At 48.4% G+C, this 23,821-nt stretch overlaps 1 protein-coding gene across 1 annotated transcript; it reads left to right on the forward strand.

Annotated features, from left to right (window-relative positions):
• Positions 1–453: 453 nt before the first annotated feature.
• Positions 454–15,526, forward strand: LOC117868067 (chymotrypsin-C-like). Its single transcript, XM_034753660.1, has 8 exons — positions 454–645; positions 9,644–9,793; positions 9,894–9,991; positions 10,765–10,887; positions 12,129–12,265; positions 13,073–13,218; positions 14,338–14,487; positions 15,454–15,526. The coding sequence occupies exons 1-8, from the start codon at positions 454–456 to the stop codon at positions 15,469–15,471; spliced, it is 1,014 nt and encodes a 337-aa protein (XP_034609551.1). The 3' UTR covers positions 15,472–15,526.
• The last annotated feature ends 8,295 nt before the right edge of the window (positions 15,527–23,821 follow it).

The raw sequence follows: 23,821 nt of genomic DNA on the forward strand, positions 1-23,821 counted from the left end.
AAATCACACTGCCACCTAGCGTGTAGAATTGCAATAGGCAATTTTGTTCGCTGTTTTTTTTTTTTTCCTGGTTCTGCTTAAACCAGTGACACCCAAGGTTTTTCATAGTGACAACCACATCTCAAATCCATGGACACCTCTTCTCCCATATCACCAGCTACTCTCTGCAGACCAGTTTGGGAACCACTGATTGAGACCCATAGCCTAGACTAGAAAATGGAGAGAAGTTTTAGGATTAGATTCTGCTCTTAGATAGACACTGAAACCAACAGGAGTTTGTATGTGTTTCTTAGAGTGGGTTATGATTCTTATGACATCATCTTGCCCATAGATTAGCAGCCTAACTTTCCGGGGAGCTGTAGGAAGCTGTATGGAACTCTGAGGGAGGAGCACAAGTTGCAGGAGAAGTTTGGAGGAGGGACCAGGAAGCTAGTCTGTGTGCACATGGCTGGAATGCCGGCTACAGCACTTCTGTCAGCAGTTTTAATTTTACAAGCATGGAGTCCACCTGTTGCCACTCAGCATGTGGTGGTACAGGAAACAATAACTAGGAGACCTGGGAAGAAATTCAGAAAATATACACTGAGGCTGAAGATAAGGAAAATTGTCCGGCTGGTGGATCTTCGATCGTGTAACAGCTTCAAGGTAAGTAATGGAAACTTCATTACTGGGGCCACTTAAAAATGGACTGGACAAAGCTGGGGATCCCCTAGTGCTCCCTTAAAGGGGTTGTGGGGCCTGGTGCAGGAAAGGCTGAGATGCACTGAGCTAGAGAACAAGGTAGGTAACTACCCTGTGCAACCCCCTAGGCAATGGACTAGCTGATATAGAACATGAACTAGAACATTTCCATCTCGCATGTCTGCGTCCAGGCTTGACCTTAGAAATTGACCCAGTGGAATTCTGGCCAAAAGAAGAGCTTTTCCACCGGATCATTTTAGATTCTGGATCTAGGATCCTAAGTAAATGGATTCTTAACACTTATTCCCTAATCCTCCTGCTAGTGACCCCTTGATCCAGAACGGAGGCCGTTGCCCCGGGGAGCCCTAGATGAAATTTTCCTGAGCCCAAACCCTACTTTCATACCAGCAGCCCCCTAGAAAGCAAAATCGCCATGTGGCTGTGGATTTGTCCTGGATAGCTAAATCACAGCAGCTATTTATTCCCCTGCTCTCGACCCTGGGGAATGGGAAGGAGGAAATGGTGCCAACGTCCCTTAAGAAATGTTTTCTGAAACGTAATGAAATGAGCAAGTTGCCCATGAAAATCCCCTGCGGCTGCCAAGCCAAACCTCCCAGCTTCCTCGTGCGGATAAGATTTTCAGAGAAGCCTAAAGGAAATTAGTCACTCAGCGCCAGCTGAAAATCCGTGAGTATTGGGTACCTGCCTCCCCTAGAAAAAGAGATGGAGAAAAAAGCTGGGCTAAAGCAGAAGGGAAACAGGGAAATAGGCAGGTGCAAGGGAGACTTGGGAGAGAGGTTGAGCTGGCGTACGAGCCGTGGGTGAAAGGGAGTTGGGAGGCCACAGCAGTGGGAAACTAGATACGAGGAGATGCATGAGCCGGGTGGAGATACAAAGTGCTCTGCAGGGTGGATCCAAGATGGGGCAATTCAGTAGAGACCAATGGGGGTGATGCTGGCTATGACCATGCTAGGTTTATTCGTGCTGGTGACAGTTTTACTACCCAGTCCTGCCATCTTCTCTCCACATCCTGATATAAGTGCAGCCCGTGCTGGTGCAATCCGTATAATGCCCAGTACCGGCTTTACAATGGCACTAGTGGTGCCGGGGCACCGGGCCCACGATCAGAAGAGGCTCTGGTGCCCAGACTGTGGCCACACCCCCTGCTCCACCTGTGCTCTACCCTGAGTCCACTCCCCCACTCGGCCTCTCCTGCCCCCGATGCCCCACCCCTGGCTCGCTCCTCTCTGCCCCCTAGCCCGTGCAAGAGGTGGGCTGGGCCTCTGGGGGAAGAGGCGAAGCAGGGGCAGGGCCTCGGGGTGAAGCGGGGGAGCGTGGCCACGGTCCAGGCGCCAGGGCCCACAAAAGGTTCATCCAGCCCTGATGGTACCATGAAGTTTTAGAAGCAGCCAGCAAGCCCCATATTAAGCAGCCCATCTAAGCCAGCAGGGGTGAGTGATGTTCTGTACCAGCCTCCCACCCTAGCTGCAGTGCCAGCAGTCTGGGGCTAGAGGTCGCTCCGGGCTGCTTTTGAAAGCCAAGGGTGTTCAGCGGGGCTGCAGGTTTTGCAGCCACAAAACTGACCATAGCGTATAGAGGGGAGGAGAGCAAACAGGCAGGCTGCAAAGACACCCATGCCACCCCATTGCTCAGGTTCCTATTATAAGTAGCTATGCAAGAGCTGTAAGAACTAAATTAATAGATTTTTACAGTCAGATGGGACCATTATGCTCACCTAAGCTGACCTCCTGCCTAACGCAGGCTGACCTGGACCTGGACCTATAACTTCCGTTGGCGTTCGAGCACAGCGACACGGTAAGGGGTGCCAAGACCATTTCACACACGGCATCAACTGTTGCGTTGGCGACTACGAAGCGTGCCGGGGACGGTTTGCATGGGACTCTATGGGGAACTCTATAGGAAAGGAAGTTCCATTGCATTTTAATGCCAGTCAGTCCGCGGGCTGCAAGGCGCTCCAGGGTTTGTGCCCTCACCTGGCATTAGAACGCAGCACTTAGCCTCACATCCTGCTGGAGGCGCATGTTTTTTATGTCTATGATGATGAGGTTTGGCAGTAAAATTCGCTGCATCTGGGGCACCCAAGTTGACGCTTTGCCACCAGCGAGGGCTCCGGGGGAGTTGAGCAGCTGGTTACACAGTTTTCATGACACAGCTGAAAAATGGGTCCCTGAATATTTGCGTATTTGTCTTTCTGTGAAACACCTGTTAGCAAACCTCCTCGCTCTCAGGGGCCTTCCAGCCAGCAGCTAAGCCACCAGGGAAAGTTCTGCAGGGAAAGTTTCTTCGTTAAGTTGGGAAAACTTTCTCAAGGTTCTACCTACCCCAGCACGGCCTGTTTCTGCGCTGCCTGGGAATTGGCACTCCCCCCAAGACTGGCTAGTACCTACGAATGGCCATACTGGGGCAGACCAATGCTCCGTCTAGCCCCATATCCTGTCTTTGACAATGGCCAGAACCAGAGGCTTGAGAGGAATGAACAGGGCAGGGCAATTTTGAGTGATCCATCCCTTGCTGTCCAATCCTAGCTTCTAGCAGTTGGTGGTTGAGGGCCATCCAGAGCATGGGGTTGTCTCCTAGACCATCTTGGCTAATAGCCATTGATTGGCCTATTTTTCATGGACTTATTTGAACCCAGTTATACTTTTGGACTTCACAACAGCCCATGGCCAGGAGTGCCACAAGTTGCTTATGAGTTGGGTGAAGAAAAACTTCCTTTTGCTTGTTTTAATTCACTATTTTCATCGTCTAATACCCCACCCCTGGGTCTTGTGTTATGTGAAAGGGTAAATAACACTTCCTTACTCACTACCTCCACACCAGTCATGATTTTACAGCCCTCTATCATATCCCCCCTTAGTCGTCTCTTTTCTAAGATGAATAGTCCCGGTCTTCTTAATCTTCAATCTCTTTAATCGCTCCTCATATCGAAGCTGTTCCATACCCCACATCGTTTTCATTTCCCTTCTCGGCAGCTGTGCCAATTCTAATATGTCTTTTTGGAAATGGGGCACCCAAAACTGCAAACAGTATTCAAGGTGTGGGCGTTCCATGGCTCTATATAACGGTGTTCTGATATTTTCTGTGTATGTATAGTTGGGATGATGTTTACCAATGGGTATTACTTTGCCCTTCTCAACCCTGAATTTCATCTGCCATTTTGTTGCCCAGACTCCCAGTTCAGTGAGAGCCCTTTGTAACTCTCTACAGTCAGCCTGCAGTGTTCACGGCAATGTCCAAGTCAGGATCAGCCTCAAGGCACAAAATTGGAATCAGGTCTTTGAACCCTCCCAGGGTTCTGATCTGGGGTTTTTGTTTAGCCCATAGCAAATATGGCCATTTGCAGGACTCAGATACAGGGCAACCCCCCCAAAGCAGCCCATGTTGGCTAAATGTCAAACGGGTTAAAAGCATGGCAGAAACCTTTTAACAGCTCACGTTTTGCCTCCGTGAAGTTCTGAGTGGAGGAGACTAACATAGTAAGTACACATTGTCCTTCTCCAGCTGTGCCAGCAATCTGCTTCCCAAACGCTAGTGACTGGGAGGTCAGTAAGGGTCGTGCAGCTGAGGGAAATGAGGGATTTGCCTAAGGCGGCACAGACAGTCAGTGCAAGCCCAGGAATATCTAAGGCACCCAACTTCCCATTCATCTGGAGGCCCAGTTCTACCACATTTACTTCCTGAGGGCTTGATCCCAAAGGCCATTGAACTCAGTAACAACACTTCCATTTCCTTCAATGAGCTTTGGATCAGGCCCTTGGAGTAGTACCTCACTCTGGGTGGTCTCTTACCAAATTCAGATATTGGGGTGAAGACCTGGCTTCATTGAAGTCAATGGCAAAACTCGCATTGACTTCAATGGAGCCAGGATTCCAGCCCCATTGACTTATCAATGTAGAGGCAGTCAGACTTTATGTCCAGAAGGGACCCTCTAGATTTTCTAGTCTGACCTGAACATCACAGGTTCCACCTAGCACACACACACTGAACCCAACAACCAGAATAAGACCAAATTATACAGCTGTCAAGAGACTAACCTATTGTGTGCTGCAGGCAGAGACCAGGGAGGTCTGAGGTGCACCAATGCCTCAGGGCTCCACAATGGCGTGAGATCTACCCAGCTGATATGTCAGAATGTCTGCCAGCGCCTCCTCTTTTGATGACTCCACATCTTTCACCGTTTCTCCTTTATTACTTGAGAAGGTGGGTCTAGGCTGGCTATCGCCTCAGCATCCCCTGTGATGAACATCAAAGCAAAGCAAACATTTGTCTCTTTAGTTGCACTCCTAATTCTCTAGTATTCCAGCAGATTCACCGATTCTCTCACAGGCGGCTTGTTTCTGATCTACTGTCTCTAACACACTAGTGTTATCTCCATGGGGGGAAAACCCAGAACAGCAAGCACAGCACAGCACCTCATGTGGACACTCTTATTGCCAACTGAGTGCCTTTGTGTGGGTTAGGTTAATCCACTGCAGAGTAAGTGTCCACACGGGGAGTTGGTGCAGAACAGCTATTGCACCTTCAAGTCCCACCCTAGCTATTCTGCAATCATGTCCCTGTGAATGAGACAAGCCCTTATGTTACCTCTTGTGATTGGTTTCTGCCTTTGGCTATTTGCTCTTCAAATTCCCTCTTCATGGGTCCAGTGTCCATCTCACAGAGTCTGGGCTCTCCATTCCCATTGTCGACACACAAACCCTTCTAAAGCTTGGCTTCCTTTTTCATGTAGGGCTAAGCCTGCCTTCTGCAACTCTGCGCTGGTCACCCAGACTCCAGGCTGAGTCTAAGGGCCGGATGCTCAAGGAGGAACATAAGTGCTGCAAGGTGGAATGGGGCAGCTCTCGAGACCCCTCCCTCCCCACCCCACGATTTGTCCCGATATTTTCTTCCTTTCATCTGGTCACCCTAGACGGGGATTTTGTGAATGCCAGCGGCACCTAAAAATGCTTTCTGCAGAAGCCAGAACATCAGCTTTATTTTTGGAAGTAACCAGATGTTTTTTCCTTAATCCCATTACCAAAAGCAATCGTCCCACAGATTCACCTGAAGCTGTAGTCACGCGAGCCGTTTTGAGAACACGCCTTGAAAATACAGAGGTGCGTAAATGTTACATAAGCCCTTCAGAGGCCTAGGGACCCTGCTCTTGTAACTAGTAAGCGAATATCTTCGTTAATCTGTCTCAAGGCGAGGCAAAATGATACAGCTTCTCTAGTGACAGGCCAGGTTCTGCCACTCTTATTCAAATTGCCCGCAATCTTTCTCCACTGCCGTCCCATTGGAGTCACGGGGCTTCTTGTGCGGAAAATTGCTACAGCATGCGAGTGGTCGAGTCTGGACTGAAACTATTGCTAAGGTTACCACTGGAATGTTTAAGTACTGGGGCTCAGATCCTCAAAGGGCTTTAGGCACCAAATTCCCATGAGCATTAGGTACTGTGACAGACCCAGACCAGTGGGGTACAGGAGTCTGGTAGAGGGCAAATATTCTGGTCACTGGATGAGTCGTTTTCTGTTCCCTGAGTGACCAGAGCAGGGGCTGCACTAGAGTAATCAGGAACCTGCTAGAACCAGTTAAGGCAGGCAGGCAAATTAGGACACCTGGAGCCAATTAAGAAGAAGCTTCTAGAATCAATTAAGGCAGGCTAATCAGGGCACCTGGGTTTTAAAAAGGAGCTCACTTCAGTTTGTGGGGCGAGTGTGAGGAGCTGGGAGCAAGAGGCGCAAGGAGCTGAGAGTGAGAGTGTGTGCTGCTGGAGGACTGAGGAGCACAAGCGTTATCAGACACCAGGGGGAAGGTCCTGTGGTGAGAATAAGGAAGGTGTTTGGAGGAGGCCATGGGGAAGTAGCCCAGGGAGTTGTAGCTATCATGCAGCTGTTACAGGAGGCACTATAGACAGCTCCAGTCCACAGGGCCCTGGGCTGGAACCCGGAGTAGAGGGCGGGCCCGGGTTCCCCCCAAACCTCCCAATTGACCTGGACTGTGGGTTCTTCCAGAGGGGAAGGTCTCTGGGCTGTTCCCCAACCCACATGGTGAATCTCTGAGGCAAGAAAATCCCCCAATAAGCACAGGACCCACCAAGATACAGGAGGAACTTTGTCACAGTATCTAAATACCTTGGCAGATACCGGCTTGACCCCTCTTCGGTGTCAAAACTAGGTGCCGTAGATACATACGCATCTTACAGTGGCTCCACTGTTATACAGTAGCAGTGTAGTATACAGTACAGTAACCCTGACCAAGCCAAGCCTCCTACTTGAGAAGAAAAAGTCTCCGAAATGATCAAATACTTGACTATAACACTGATACTTTGCCTGTGCTGTAGCCTCGTCCATCTGAGGCCTTCAGGGAGCATTAATTAAGATGGAAAAACTGATGCACAGAGAAGATCAGGCAGGCTAGCCAAAAACAACTGCCCATTAGCTGATTAAATACGGTACAAACCTGCTTTATGGAGGCCAGAGAGTGAAGTTTTGCCTTTTCTTTACTGACCCCAGGCTGTCCGCATAGAGTGAAAGCATTGCCTGGTTCGTTGTGCCTGACATCATGGGTATGCCTAAAAGCAACTGTGGCTTTCGCGTCACAGTGAGTGAGCCTTTGGTCACAAGGGGCCACATTCGTCTCGGTCAGACCAGTGGCAATCCAGAGCAATGCTACTGGAGGCAATGAAATTCCACCAGTGTAAGGGAAACATTTGGCTCAAACACTCCTACTACCAAAAGTGGTTTACTTCACTTGGGGGGGAAAAAAATCAGTGCTTATGAATCCAGCACCAGGTGGTGTGGACCAAAATGCAGGTGGAATCCAGCTTCAACCAGCAGAAAGGCAGGGAAGACTCACCCCCCAACACTAAGGTTTTAGAAGCATCCTACCGGTATCCTTGCCATGCCCATTACCAGCTTTTAAAATGCAGCTAGTCCAAGGGCCTACTTAGCCCACCCCAGCTGTATGAGTGGCCATCCAAGGAATGGCTGCCGCACTCCATAGACGGCTCTACGCTGCACCCTGAATGCTGTGTGAGCGTTGCTCTCAGCAAGTTTCCCGAGAAGAAAATAAATGATGTAGAAGGGCAGGAAGAGATACAAATATGACAGGTATAAACCCCCAAGGAGGGAAAGCAGTGGTTTAGAGTGGGCTAAAGTATTTTGGGATGGGCTCGAGCAATGGCAGATAAGCAAGAAAAAGGTCCTTGCAGTAAGCGCAATTACCCTGTCGAAAACTCTCCCCAGGGAAGCAGTGGACAGTGCCTGAAATATTTAAAACTAGTCTGCTCAAAGCTCTGGTGTTCACACGGTGGGGAACAAACCTGCATTGGCCCAGGATGAGGGGACAGACGATTTACTCCAGTAGTTCTTTACCCTCTTCTAACGTCCCTTCCCCGGCCATCAAAGATTAGAGGATGAAGACCCTTGGAGGCAACCATCCATGGGCAGGGAGTTAGCAAGAGTTAACGCTCCTCTTATTTGCAGACCTGTACAATGGTTAACTTCTGAAGGTTTGGAAACACTCCTCTTGAGAAAGGAACATGTGTGCGCAGCAACCCAAAGCCAGGCTAGCAGGATGGAGAAACCTTGAGGTCAATATCATAGGCTAGATACTCTTGCTAAAAGTGCCATGGGGGCTTTAATGCTCAGAGGTGACCAAGATCTCAGTTCTACCATGAAACATCTAGAGACCATCCAAAAGAAGGGCGTTCCAATGAGGACTGCAGACGGCTCACGAGAGGCACCCAATCACCAGCTCTGAAACGCCTCCGCTCCCTGACGGGATGACTCAACTCTTCATCTTAACAAGGAAGAGGACCTGAGCTCTCTGCAGTTCACATCGCATGCAGCTGGTGGGTGTTATGTCTGAGCCCCTCACACTGCGCTCCTGCCTGCTCTGCCCACGTATGACGATCTCACAGCTAAGGTTGGTTCCGACATCCTTGGGCTAAACAATCCTTTTTCCCCACCGTTGTGTAATGTTCTTCCTACCTCCTGAGCCCCAGTGATGCCTGCATTTCAGACCTAGGATTTCAGTTCTCGCCACAGAGAGATAAATCCTGCTAGGTCGCCCATTTTAAAGGCAAGACATTGCTTTTTCTTCCAAACTACCCAGTGCATTGTGTTTGCTGAACGATAACTTGCCAAGGTTAGGAACAAATATTTATCTCACCACGTATTGGTTCTATGCTGCGGCTAATCTCCATTATTGGCTTCAGGTCAAACTGGTCTTACCCTATAAATAGTCAGCAGCCCCCTTCGCTGAACCTAGACCATCACCATGTTCGGGTTTGTGTTCCTCACTTTGCTCCTGGGCTATGGTAAGTTTTTTATGTGGCAACTCCAGGCTCCTTGGATGGGAGGGGAAAGGGGAGGCCCGAAATGAGTGCTGGGGCTGCCAAATGACGGCCTTGGCGACTGAAGGCCTCTCACTCACCACGAGCTGGAGCACAGAGCAAGCTTCCTGCCAGTGTCCCTCAAACCTACGCCACAGGGGTGTCTTCCAAGTGCCAGGTGGGAATTCAGTTACCATGGCCCAGTTAGACCTTGGCCTCACTATAGAGACTCCAGACAAGGTGACCAGTTCACACCCGCTGCAATATGGACACCAGTCCCTGAGAATCTGACAATTGCGCTGGAGAATGTACCAAATTTGGGTCAGTTAACTTGGGGGATTTCCTTGGTGCGATTTGCTGTCAGTGCCCACAGCATATTGAATGCAGATTTACCATACGCAGGGCTTCTCCTCTTCCTGTTTCCTTGGTATGTTGTGCCACATCCTTTAGTGAGCATCTCTTATGCGGATGCCCAGCTCAGCTTGATGAAGAACTTGCACTCAATCCAGTTACATGGGCGGATGGGGGGTGGGGGAGTTCGGGAGGACATAAAGCTCACAAGCACATGCCACATCCCCAGATGAATTTGGGGCTCCTTGAGCTGGTTAGCAGACAGGAGCATAGGGTCAGGCCATCCTGTGGTACTTTGTAAATGCTCATCTCTCTTCCTTGCTGCATTTCCCAGCCTACAGCTGCGGCGTCCCTGCCTACCCGCCTTATGTCACCCGGGTGGTCGGAGGTGAAGATGCCAATCCCCACAGCTGGCCCTGGCAGGTAAAGAAGCAGCGTTATTATTGCCCAAGATGGGGCTTTATTTTTTTTAACCACTGGGTGAAATCCAGGTTAACGTCTTCATGATTTCGGTGAATTCCAGATTTCCCTCCAATACGACAAAAGTGGCGTCTGGGCTCACACATGTGGCGGGACCCTTATTGCTACCAACTGGGTCCTCACTGCGGCCCACTGCATCAGGTAAACCAGTGGCTTTCAATCTTTCCAGATGACTGTACCCCTTGCAGGAGTCTGATTGGTCTTGTGTACCCCAAGTTTCACCTCACTTAAAACAACTTGCTGACAAAACCAGACGCAAAGATACACGAGTACTGAAAAATTTCTTACTGTCTCATTTTTAGCATGTAATTATAAAAATAAATCAATTGGAATATAAATATTGTACTCACTGTTAAGTGTATAGTATACAGAGCAGTATAAACCAGTCATTGTCTGTATGAAACTTTAGTGTGTACTGACTGCTAGTGCTTTTTATGTAGCCTGTTGCAAAACGAGGCTAATCTCTAGATGAGTTGCTGTACCCCCAGGGGTACACGTACCCATGGTTGAGAACCACTGAGATAAATAGCCATGGTGGGCAAAAGAAAGCAGATAAGCCATGCGCACAAACTAGGAGCTGAAGTCTTTTGCTAAGGGAACGGGCCCAGAGCCCTTGACCAGGAAGTCCAAGTGTTTAGTGCAGAAAAGCAACCAGGTGAGAAAAGATGGGGGAAGGGACCAAGAGTGAGACTATGCAACTCATGCTACAGGTGTGTGGGTCTTTGCCTTCATCTGGTGCCTGATCCACATTGAGACTAATAGCTGTCCACTAAGAGTTACCTCCTTAGCTTTCATTGGTGGCCTTGTCACAGCTAGGAAATTAATGCCAGGCCTAGCAGACAAACTGTGAATTTGGAGGCAATCAAGAGAGGTTTAAGTTTAACCGCGTTTTCTCCTGCTGTTGGTTCCTATAGCAGCAGCAGAACATACCGAGTTCTACTGGGGAAACAAAACCTGGAGGTCGAGGAACCTGGCTCTGTGGCCGCTGCGGTGGAGAAGATCATTGTCCATGAGAAATGGAACACCTTCCTGATCGTGTAAATCCGCTAAGGCCCCAGGGTGCTGGTGGTGGGGGCTCTGCACTCTCTCTTTCAGCAATTCTGCTGTCAAAGCATAGCTCAAATCAGCCAGTTCTGGATCTATTTCATTGATTGCCCCCAAAGCCACTTGGATTAAAATATGCCTCTGACAATTGCAATAAGGAAAGTTGCTATTCAGACGGGCCAATCTTGTGTAAAGTGAATTATTGGGTAACGTCATCAATCCTCATTCTCCCACCACCGCCCCAAACGCACTGCCGGCCTATCCCTGCTATGACCTGGAGTCACAGGACGTATTTCCTGTGGGAAGCTGAGTGGGCGGGGTTCGCTTTCTGACAGGTTGCCGTGCGGGATGAGATTTGGTGAGGTAGTTCTAGGGAAGGATTGCTTTTGTAATGGAATGTCATGCTTCAAATGAAAGCAATTCAATCAAATTCAGAAGACAGGCCGGGCTAAGGCAGAAACACCTCAGCAGTTGTTTGATGGCTACGTTGGCTGTCCATGTATTATTATTATTTTTTTTTTGGACTGGCTCAGATATTACACTTGGTTTATTCTCATAACTCAAGTTTAAAGTGTTTGCAAACTAAGGCATATATTTAATGCGTGCGAAAAAGTGGTTGGTAAAATTCTCAAAAAGGCCCAAGTGACTTAGGCACCTAGGTCTCACTGAAAGTCAAAGGGACACAGGCTTTAAGTACCCAGATCCATTTTGAAAATGGGACTTAAGCCGTTTTGAGACTTTTGCTCTTTATACAGTATATTAATATTGCATCTTTATTTACGGTGGGATTCTTTTTTAATACCATGTTTTGGCCCTGCATAGAGCTACTGAACTGGGCTTGTGACCTCTCTGCTCGAGAGAGTTGCTGTTTGCTCTGTGGGTCTGCCTTCCACACCAAGGATCATAGAATCATAGAATATCAGGGTTGGAAGGAACCTCAGGAGGTCATCTAGTCCAACCCCCTGCTCAAAGCAGGACCAATCCCCAACTAAATCATCAGGATTGAGCCATCATATTAGACATAGATCTCCAGCAGTTAGAAATGAGAAAAAGAAGGTAAGGAAGGTTGTTAGTGAGTCCACTCGCTCTCGAGTGTGGACAGAACAAGAAATTGAACATCTTACTCAGCTAGAAAAGAAATATGCGGGTAAGAGAGTCTCAGAGGGTCTCTCAGGAGCCCCAGTGTTTCCCAGCTGGGTTTAAACTTCCCCTCCCGATCTGATTTGGGTTTCAGCAACGATATTGCCCTGATCAAGCTGGCTGAACCCGTGGAAGTGAGCGAGACGATCCAGCCTGCCTGCCTGCCCGCAAGCGGCGCCCTCTTGACGCAAGACTTCCCCTGCTACGTCACCGGATGGGGACGCCTCTGGAGTGAGTAGAGCATCTTCTCCTACAGCCATGGTGTCCCGCTCCTCCGACGTGGCCCAATGCCAATAGACTCCAGTCTTTGCTGAGTGTTACTCCAGGCTACCTGTTTTAACAATGAGCCTCTTCTGCAACCTTCCCATGTCACTAGTCCCGCTCTGACATGCCATGGCCACTGGCCCTCTCACAAGGCTAAGATTTGGAACAGCCCATGCACTGTGAAAGGCTAGAGCGAGCACGGGCTGGTTCAGCGGAGGTCACAGCCTGGGGAACTGGTGCAGGTGGCCAAAAAGACTGGAAACTATTGTGCTAGAACGAATAGGGCACAGTGCCTCCAGGCTGGCTGAGCTCCTGAACCAGAAACCCATGGATGTCTGAGCTTGGATTTCTCTTGGAACCAGATCAGATCTCAGACTCCCAAGAGAGCTAAAAAATCATAGAGGTTAGGGGTGGAAGAGACTTAGGAGGAGAGTTACTAGTTTACCTGCTTGACAATGCAGCATTGTTCCCTACTGTATGTTTCTAGTCCTTTGCCCAATCTAGTCTTCTCTGATTAACATCTTAAATTTACCTTTACTCACTTTCTTCCAATAATGCTTTTACTCACCCTCAGCGATTCTTCTCCTTCCTTTGCTGTTTGCACCCTTCATATATTAGTATCTTTTGTGCTCACCGATAGCCAGTCAATCTGATGTTTCCATTTTCTGACATGACCTCACGTGTGTAGAAGACAGCTCCTGACTTGGCTTCTCACCTGTGTAAAACGCTCCTGATGGTTCTTTTTCTTTTTTTGTGATCCACTCTATTCACCAGCCAATGGCCCCATCTCTGATGACCTCCAGCAGGCACTGCTGCCTGTGGTGGACCATGCCACTTGCAGTAAGTGGGACTGGTGGGGCTCCAGGGTCAAGGAAACCATGGTCTGTGCCGGAGGAGATGGAGTCGTTGCTGGATGCAATGTAAGTTTTCCCAGCACGGTAGTGCTGCATCCTTTCTTATCACCTCCCAAGGAAGGTGAGCAAATCCTGTTGGCAGGAACTGGGGCATGTGCTGGTGGGTTCAAAGCTGCATCTCAGTGGCTCTTAGGGGCTCCCTAGCTATGAAAATTCAACCAAGAAAGTCCTCTGGATAATGACATCAAAGTGAGACTTGGCACCTCTGATATTTGCTGACAAGCTGAGTGAGTTTTGTGGCACAGCTGAGCAGTCCATGTATCAAGTTTGGAATACAACGCTCCCTGGAGTTACAGGTTCAAACCTAAGCAGGGACCAAGTCATCCCTCGAGCCAAGTTATTTACTACTTTTTGGCGGGGGGGCGGTAGGGAGCGGATTGAACTCAACCTTACAAACCAGTGTCCTTTTTGGCCCGTGCAAATTAAGTAAAGATCCCATAATACTTTTCATAAGATCCCAGTGTCTCTTCTAACTGTTGAGCAGAAAGAGCTAATCTGGCTATTGGCCACACCAGAGTGGCTGCATTTCATTGGTGATGGATGTATGCTGTTGACAAAGCAGAACAAAAATGTAAAAGATGTATCCACTTCATAGCTGGGCACAAGGCTCATCCTCTGAACTAAAGCAGCTGTTGCAGGTTAGAACCGAAGTGCATGGGTGGAGAAGAAGTCTGAAGGTGCTCGCCTCACCCCTATCTGAACATCAGTCTCTTATTTTCATGCAGACGCTAATTCACCCACTTCTGATAGAACAGTGGAATTCAACTTGGCCACACACCCAATAGAACGAGTTACTCGAATGCATGAAAGAAGATACGCAAGGCTGCCTTGAAAAAGTCAAAGTTACAGGTTATTTCCCACTCCAAGTATAGAGAAAAATGATAGTATCCTATATACAACGCCAGGTCACATACTGACTTTTTGAACAGTGACCACAGTACAGTGTGAAGGCACTCTGAATTATCCCCAAGAGTTTGAAGGACACTAGACCAAAACAAAAAAAAAGGCAGAAATTCTCTCTGTATCCTCCCAAAGTCTTAATACTAAGAAAATCAGCCAAGCCTTATCCCTGAGTCAGAAGCACTGTTACTACAATAAAAGTTTCTCTGTTTTATGTTGTTTCAGGGAGATTCTGGAGGCCCCCTGAACTGCTATGGTGCTAATGCTTGGGAAGTACATGGCATTGTGAGTTTTGGATCTGGGCTGAGCTGCAACACTCGTAAGAAGCCAACTGTCTTCACCCGGGTGTCTGCCTACATCGACTGGATCAATGAGGTAGGTATCGGCCCCTTAAAGCAAAGCGCCAGGTGCTTAACTAGATTTCTGCACACTTACATGAAATGATTACCAGTTGACCCATCCCAGAACTGCTATCTCTGTTTCCTTTTCAGTCAGTTCTCGATGACTAAATCAAATGTACAGGCCTGCACCAAACCCCTCCGACTCTGGGGAAGTTTGGAGCAGGATTGCAACTAGACAGTATTTGGTCCTGCCATGAGGGCAGGGGACTGGACTCGATGACCTCTCGAGGTCCCTTCCAGTCCTAGAATCTATGAACAGCCTTGGCCCATCTTTGGTGCCTCTCTACACAGCGAATGGTTTTGCTGCTGTCCTACAAAAATGAGGCGTTCTTGTGTCCAGTGTCAAAAATGGAGGCCTAAAGTTAGGCTCCTAAGTCATTACTTAGGCGTTGAAGTAAGTAGCCTGAGCACCTAGGAGCTTCCATTGACTTCAGTGGGATTTCAGTGAGAGCTATTAGGTAATCGGCAACTTTGAAAGTCCAGCCATTTATTTAGGCCCTAGCTTTGAGCCTCCTGGCCTAGAAATAGTCTACAATGCTGTAAGTGCCAGTAGGAGAGCAGGCAACCCAGAGAAACTTAACTCCGCTGCACCATGCAGAAGTATTGGGGGGTTGCCTCAGATGCGGACGTTACTTTCGAGGATAGTGGTCAGCTGTTAGGACACTCTGAAATTTATAAAGAAATCCCCCAGTTTTATGACCAGCTTGTTGCATGTGTATAAATCTAATTGGATACCCAGGACTTTGGGCCCATCTGTTTCAACTTGCCACAGTATACGTTACACCCCTCCAGTAGGAGAGAGCTATTCATGCTTCAGACAGAGTGGCTTTGTAAATAAGAACTTGCTTTACCAGGAACCATTGTGTCTGGTTTAGTGTGAAACTGTCACTTATTTTTTAAAAATAATTAACGCTGCTTCTTTTCTTTCCCCGGTCACCAGAAAATAAATCTCAACTGAAGAGTCCAGCTCGTTTCATTGATTGTAAATCCCAAGAAACCCTAATAAATTGTCTCATCATAACTTTCCTTGGTCCAGAGGCTGCTTGAAATGTGTCTGACACATGGGTACTTATTTGCAGTAAATACACACCATGCCGGTGACTTCAGTTAAGTTACACTGATTGACACCAGCTGAGGATCTAGCCCAACTTTTTGTCTTTTCCCAGGGGCTCTTATACAGGGGAGAAAATACCTGAGACTATACTATGGAATGGTGTGAATAGCAACAGACAAGAGCTGAAGGCAGATGGTTGTCCTTACTACTGTGCTATTACCGCAGCAGAACCTAGAGTTCCCAGCGCTATTCCACCAGGCGCTGTCCAACCACACAACCAGAGATATGGTCTGTCCCTCCAACAGCCAATTCCTAAAGGATGGGCGTGCCCAGGCTGGGCTAAAAGCAAGGGGTATCAGCTCAGCAGCGAAATGATCAAAGCTATTCTGGCATTTGTACATAAAGCTGTAGTGCAAGTTGCATTGCTTTGATTTCGGATGCTGATACATGCACTTAGGCAACGGCTTTATCTCGCCGGTGATGCATCCCAAATCAGCAAGCCCACGAACTTGCGTCAATTGCACACGACCAGGCTTGGCTCTTTGTGGAGTGTAACTCTAAAGTATCCCCTGTCTTACTGGTCAGTAACTTCAGGCTCCGTTTGAACAAGTCAAAGACATTTCCCTCTGCGGCAGAGGGAAGCCCATTCACCCATACGTTTAAGGTCCTGTGCTTGCAAAACCACATAGGACATTCCTGTGGCCCCATTTCCCCGCAACCACTCAAAGGAGGATTTTTGTTATGGACAAGCAGCAAAGCAAAGGAGGGGGGAAGGTGTCGGTCCCACCTGGGATCACTCTCTGCCTGAGCCTTTCATTTTTACGGTGAAAGGGATATTTGGATGCCTCCATATGCTTTGATAGATCATGGAGTAGAACACAGGGCTAAAATGACAAATTACCATCTCCGTTAACACTACTGGTCTGGTGTGACTGGGACATACACTGCTGGAGATCCCCAACCATGGGGGGAGGAGGAGCAAAGCAGTGGAGCCACTCCCTGTGCACCCCGCCACAGTTCAGGGCAACTGCAGCTGTATTCCCCCTCCATGGTCCAGCAAGGCACCCACTCTCAGCCGTCCGGCTCCCTGGCCGTCAGCTCGCTTGGGCGGAGACCTGCATCTTTCCCATTTCTGACCGGGGTATTTCCAGGCTGCACTGTTCCCTGCCTACGCTGTGGTATCCCCAGCAAGCCAGACTGCCTAACCAAGCCAGCATCTGCCCTTTGCTTTCTCTCCAGAGGCTACTAACAGGGTAATGGCCCACAGTTAAGTTACCGTGCAGCCCTTTCTAAGCAAGCACATTTATTCTTAAAGTGAAAGCATTACAGGGAAATAATTAAAAAGCAATAAAAGAACCTACACGCTTGCTAATAAGTTTACTGGAGATCAGTTCCTAATGCCAAGGCACTGGCAGGAGTCAGTCCTTCAAGCCCTATGCACGGTTTTCTCCTGGGGCTACAAGTTCACAACTGCTTTAGCTCAGAACAAGAACAACCATGCATAGGTTTTGTTTTTCCTTTATAAGGCTTCGATCTTTGCTCTTGTCCTCATGCAACAGGTGATCAGCAGACAAACGTCCTTTCCTCAGGGCATAGCTTCAGAAGGCTGGGCTTTTGCATAACTGGGAAGGAGGGGTGGTTGTACATTTGCATTCACCTCCCTGTGATGATTTTCTGGGACGCCCACTTAAATTTGTTTGTCCTAAACGTTCATTCTTGCCCGGCACATTGTTTCAAATAGTCCTTTGCGGCTCAAAACACATCCCAGAGTTTACACTGGTCACCTCTCGCTGCTAGAGAAGTTGTGTACAATTCCACAATAACACACAAACTTGGCCTTTTTAATGGCTGCCAGAGCTACTTAACCTTAATTCAATAAGGATTTTCATGGATGATGCAGGAAATTGCCCTGTTGCACAACGCTGTTGTGTAGGGGAGTGGCTAAGGGATTAATGCAGTCCTAGACCTGCCAGATCCAACCCTCTCATGACCTGCTCCTTCAAAAACACCTGTGCATTGGGGAAGGAAGCATGGCGTTGTGGGCTCCTGGAATCCTGCCCCACCTTTCCATGGGCAGTGGAATGGTACCTGTTTGACTGCAATCAGGACCCTTGCCACTGTTTTTTTAAGGGTGAGGGGAAGAGAAAAGATTTCACTCTTACTCTGTCCAGCGTCTCTTAAGGGTGCCTGGTGCTGGAAGCCAGGCATTGCTGAGTTCTCATCCATTCACTATTACCTCACATGAGCCACCTCGTCATTCTCTAGGCAAAATGGGGTTAACACCTCCCTATGTCCCGGGGAGCACAGAGGGGGCTAGCTGGTCAGTGCTTTGAGGATGAGCAGAGAGACTAAGATAGATCAAGAGGCTTCACAGAGCTAGAGCAGAAGGCCCCAGGAATGAAGGGGCAGCATCCAATCCATGCGCTCCAAACAGCACCTCCTGGTGACTTTTAGGTTCACTACACGACCTACATTGCAAATGGGCAATACTGTAAAATATTCACACATACCCTGCCCACCACCATCCCTTGCTCTCTGTATAAGTCAGTTGGCTTTTCTAAATTAAAGTGCCCATGACACTGGGGAATTGGGTACACTGGTTAAAAACAGCCCAATTCCTGTTGCACATACATAGCTGTTTGCCACCAGTCCCCTGCCCATGTGTGGGGTCTTCCCAGAGCACATGGATTAATGGCTCCAAATTCTGCATTGGGTTTTGCCCTGCGTTCAAATATTCCTCTGCTGTGGATTGATACTGAGACCAAACGCATCTCAAATCTGAGCCACCCTGGGTGCATTGGAGAGCTCCGACATCAAGGCAGGGAAGAACGGCAAGGTAATGAACAACAACTTCTGCAGAACCAAAGGTCTCGGGGAAGCAATTCAGGTCGTAGTCTGGAGATGGGGCTGAGTTTAATGGGAGTTGAGGTCACACGCTGGGGTAACAGACAGGACTGAAGTAGCTCAGACAATCTAATGCAACAAGTTTCTTTACTTGAGCCCGACTGGAAACCTAAACATATTGACATCCCTGCGAGAGGTGGGTTGATCTGATTAGCGCCATGGTGTAGGACTCAGATGACCCGGCCTCTATTCCCTGCTCTGCCACTGACTTCCCTGGGCACGTCACATAGCCTCTCTGTGCCTGGGTTCCCCAGCTTTAATATGGGGGCACTAGCACGTCATGTGAGGCTACTACAGCGACACAGGACGACGAGTAGATAGAAAGGTCCCCCAAGAACCTATCAATTAATGGGCAGTTTCTCCATGCAAATAACAGTAAGAAAGCCACATTACGTATCTCGCCCCAACACTGTGCTAGGCACTATACTGGCACATCTGGAGAAGCCTGGCTCAGGGCCGGCTCTAGGCACCAGCAAAGCAAGCAGTTGCTTGGGGCGGCAAAGTTGCAGGGGCGCAAGAATCCAGCCTGGGAGCTGAGAACCAACAGGGGGCCCTGGGAGCTGTAGTTCCTTGGTTAGCTCCCTGCCTATAGAGCAGTGGTTCCCAAACTGGGGTTCACGAACCCCTGGGGGTTCGCAGAACGTTACAGGGGGGTCGCAAGAAAAAATTCATTAATGGCGGCCGGAGGACCCCGGCATTGGAGGCAGCAGGTGGGAACCTGGTTGCAGGGCAGACACCCCGAGCCTCAGGGAGAGCAGGGCTGTGCAGTTGGGGCCGGCAGCCCGAACCCTGCCCCCGTCAGCAGGGGAGCTGGCAGCCCGAACCCCAGGGAGCGCGGGACCGGGCAGTTGGGGCCGGCAGCCCAAGCCCTAGCAGTCAGCACAAGTTCAGTGGAGCTCAGTTGACCGGGACTGTCAATGGGGTCCAGCAGCAGGAGCCCCAGGGAGTATGGATCTGGCAGCCCAGACCTTGGCGCGGGGCCAGTAGCCTGAGCCCTGTGAGGGGCAGGGTGGCAGCTGAGATCCCCAGGCCTGCAGGTGGCAGCTCGGACTCCTGTCCTCGTCAGACAGGGGAAGTTGGTATGGAGGGCAGAGTGAGCAGGAGCAGTGCTGTACGTGGGGGGTGGTCCAAGCTAATTTGTCCCTCGCAGGGCACCCTCCTAGGGAGAAACCTCGTGGTGGAAGAAAAGCTGTTTGGGAGCCAAACCAGCCAGAAGCACGTTGTAGCCAGTGTAGCAGTGGTAAGGTGCTTCGGTAATTGTCCTTCTCTCTGGAGTGCTGTTCTGCTTCAGTGAGACTTGAATGAATCTTCTCATTTTCTAGTTTGTTGGTTGTTCGCAGTCTGTCTGCTTTTGTTTTTGTACGCAAGTTCAATGGATAAGTGTCTGAAAAAGGAAAGTGTAAAGACGCAAGATTCAGCTAGTGTTTCCTCAAGTCCACACTTTGGAAAAATCTACGTCTAATGATCATGATGGTCCTGGAAAGTCACTTACAAAGAAAAGAAAATATGATGAAGATTATATAAAATATGGCTTTACAGGCATTGGTGATCAAGAATGTCCAAAATCACTGTGTGTGATTTGTGGTGATGTTCTAGCAAACAGCAGCCGCAAACCTTCTCTACTTCGGCGCCATTTAGAAACTAGGCATCCTGCACAACTCGACAAGCCTGTTGATTTTTTCAAGCGAAAATTAGCTGAGAGGAAAAGTGACATTACCAGTTTTATAGCCAAAGCAAGTACTGATAATGAAAATGCACTTGAGGCATCATACCGCGTGAGCTACCGAGTAGCAAAAGCATCAGAAGCCCATACCATAGCAGAGAGCTTGATTGGTCCATGTATAAAAGACGTAGTTCATTGCATGCTCGGAGAAAAGGCTGCAAAAAGGATTGACATGGTACCTTTGTCCAATAATACGTTGTCACGAAGAATTAATGACATGTCAAATAATGTAGAGACCATAATTGTACAGAGAGTGAAAAATAGTCCATATTATGCTATACAGTTGGATGAATCAACTGATGTAGCTAATCTAGCTATTTTGCTACTTTTTGTACATTATGTTAATGAAGGTCTGGTTGAAGAAGACCTGTTGTTTTGCCAACCATTGGAAGAATGTACAACTGGAGAAGGGTATTAGAGGGGTAGCCGTGTTAGTCTGAATCTGTAAAAAGCAACAGAGGGTCCTGTGGCACCTTTGAGACTAACAGAAGTATTGGGAGCATAAGCTTTTGTGGGTAAGAACCTCACTTCTTCAGATGCAAGTGTCTTGCATCTGAAGAAGTGAGGTTCTTACCCACGAAAACTGGAGAAGATATCTTCAATCTGACTAATGTATATTTTCAAGAAAAGGAAATAGATTGGTCTTGTTGCCTAGGCATTTGCACTGATGGGGCCACATCAATGATGGGGAAGTATACTGGATTTGTAGCTCGAACAAAAAAGGTTGCATCAAAAGTCTCTTGGACTCATTGCAGCATCCATAGACAAGCCCGTGCAACAAAATGCATGCCTGAGGGACTGAAGGAAGTGCTGGACAATGCAGTGAAAATGGTGAATTTCATAAAATCACAGCCAATGAATTCCAGAATATTTCACATACTTTGTGAAGAAATGGGTAGTATACACAATTGTCTGTTGACCCATACTGAAGTTAGATGGCTCTTACGGGGCAAAATCCTGGTGCACTTGTTTGACCTTAGAACAGAAATCCTAGTTTTTTTCAACAGCCACCCTTTCCACCTTGCCAGCTGTATGGAAAATAATGTCTGGCTCCAGAGCCTCGCTTATTTAACAGATATTTTCTCAAGAATGAATGACCTAAATTTACCTCTTCAAGGTCTCAATATAACAGTTTTCAATGTGCAAAACCAAGTTGAATCCATGATAAAGAAGTTGCAGTTCTGGGAAAGTTGTTTGGAAAACAATCAAACTGAGTGTTTCAGTAATCTTCATGACTTCCTGGCAGAACATAAACTTCAGTTGGATCAATGCACTAAAACCAATATAACTGCACACCTAAAAGGACTTTGCACAACTTTCAGGGATTACTTTCCAGCTATATCAGGCGATAATGACTGGATTCGCAACCCTTTTGATGCTACCACTTTCTCAACACAGATATCGAACAATGAGGAAAAAGAGAAATTGATTGAGATCTCCTATGATTACGAACTGAAAAGGAGTTTCAGAAATCTGTCATTGATCAACTTTTGGCTGAGTTTAAGAAACAAGTACCCCCTTCTGGCAGAAAAAGCTGCTGCAGTTTTGTTCCCATATGCGAGAAAGCATTTTCCTCGTATGCACATCTGAAAACGAAATACAGAAACAGATTTGATGCCGAACCAGACCTGAGACTTTATCTTTCTCCAAAGGTTCCGGACTTCAAAGAGCTATGCAGAGCAAAGCGAGCGCATCCATCACACTGAGGAAATTTAAATTTAAAACCCTGGAAATATTCATTTTTAGAAGGGGGTTCACGAGATTTCACAATTTAGAGAAAGGGGTTCGCGGGCTGTTAAAGTTTGGAAACCACTGCTATAGAGCCAGCCCCAGAGCAGGGAAAGAACTACATTTCCCAGCATTCCCTTGGCCGCAATTAACAGAAAAGGGAGGGGGAAGGAGTGTGGAACTGACACCTCATGCTGCAGCCTGCTGTGAATGGTAGGGACAAAGCCAGCTCTAGGTTTTTTGCCGGCCCCCACCCCAGCCCTGGGCTCCCCCTGCACCCTCCTGCTGCCCCAGCCCTGGGCTCTCACCCCCCGCACTCCCTGCCGCCCCAGCTCTGGCCCCCACCCGCACCTCCTACCGCCCCAGCCCTGGGCTCTCCCCCAAAGAAAGAATTGGGTGGACTAAATGGACAGTGCACCTCTCTATCTGAAGCCTAGCAAGGGAGGTACGTGGATCCCACTAGAATTTAAAATGAAAAGTAAGGGAGGGGAGGCTCTACTAGGACCTGGGCAGCTTTAGATACAGTACCAGGCACGTAGGAGGATTTACACTTCTGAGCCATGGAAGCAGAAATTGACTTTTCTTTTCCAGATTTAGCTAATATTCAGAAAGGGAATCTAGCACCTGCCTTCCGGATTTGAACACCCTCAAAATTCAGGAGTGCTCAAACTCAGTTTGGGCAGCTGTTTCTTCATTTCTCCCAAATCAAATATACTGATCCACTGTAACTTGCTGTAGAAAAAGTAGAATAAATTGAGCAAGAAATGCTTCCCAGTGGTTATTAGGACTAGAATTGCTATTTTCAACAGCCATTGCTTTTTTTTTTTTTTTTTAGTTTTAGTTTTATTTGTTTAAAAGGAAGACAGTGATAGTGCACTGGCAAATTCCCCATAGAAACAAAGAATGGAACAAAAGAATAATAAAGGCACCTTAACTTTTCCTCATTTATGTAGGACAGTCTTATAATAGGCATCCAGATATCCTTCAATCACACAAGCTGAAAATTGTTCCACTTTACGGCAGTTCTGTAACCATATGGGAACCAATCCTGTCTGTGTTCTGTGCACATCCAAAATTCCTGCTGAATGACCCACCCTGGGAGCGAGTTACCAGTGACCCAGGGCTGGGGCGGCAGGAGGGTGCAGTTGCGGGGGGGAGAGAGAGCCCAGGGCTGGCGGAGAGGGGAGCCAAAAATTGTTTTGCTTGCGGCAGCAAAAAACCTAGAGCCGGCCCTGGTCTGGCTTCCTGCCCCCAAAGGACTTGCATGCTTTGTCCCACCGCTCAAGAACCAGCGCCGCCAATGCAACAGACGCAAGTAAATGATGGGGAAACCCAAGTTGTGATTGTAAGAACTAGCCCCATTTAATATCCTAACCCGTCATTACCTGGGAAATGGTTGGACAACAACCAAAGATGGATTTTTCTAAGGAAAAGTCGGTGGGACCCATACGCGGCCACCTGGTGAGTTTCCAGCAGGAAGAGCTTTACCAGGGCAGTGGAAAAGTTCTTACATATACAGTTTCTAGCTTCCCAATTACTTTGGGGCTGAAGGAGATGTGAGGGGAGGGGGAAGGGAATTGTCTTTGGGTCTTTATATTTTTGGGGCTGGGGGCTCTAATTATTGCTCCCAAGGGCCCACTGGTCTCCCCATCTCACCCCCCTGAAAAAAGGCCACTTAGGCAAGGGGCTAAGAATATTCCAATGCCCGTCCCATCAATGCAGCCCCATCCCATGCCTTTACCTCTTTGGACACATGCCCAAATGTCCTTCCTCACCCCTGTCCACCCCCCCCCCCCATCTACCCTTCAAACCCAGGCCCTGGCGGCTTTGCCCTGAGCCTGATCCTTCCATTGCAACACCAGAGCCTCCTGGAGGACCTTGTGGACTAGGAGTTCCCCC

The sequence above is a fragment of the Trachemys scripta genome, chromosome 19 (genome assembly GCF_013100865.1).
Source record: "Trachemys scripta elegans isolate TJP31775 chromosome 19, CAS_Tse_1.0, whole genome shotgun sequence".
Taxonomy (NCBI): Eukaryota; Metazoa; Chordata; order Testudines; family Emydidae; genus Trachemys; species Trachemys scripta.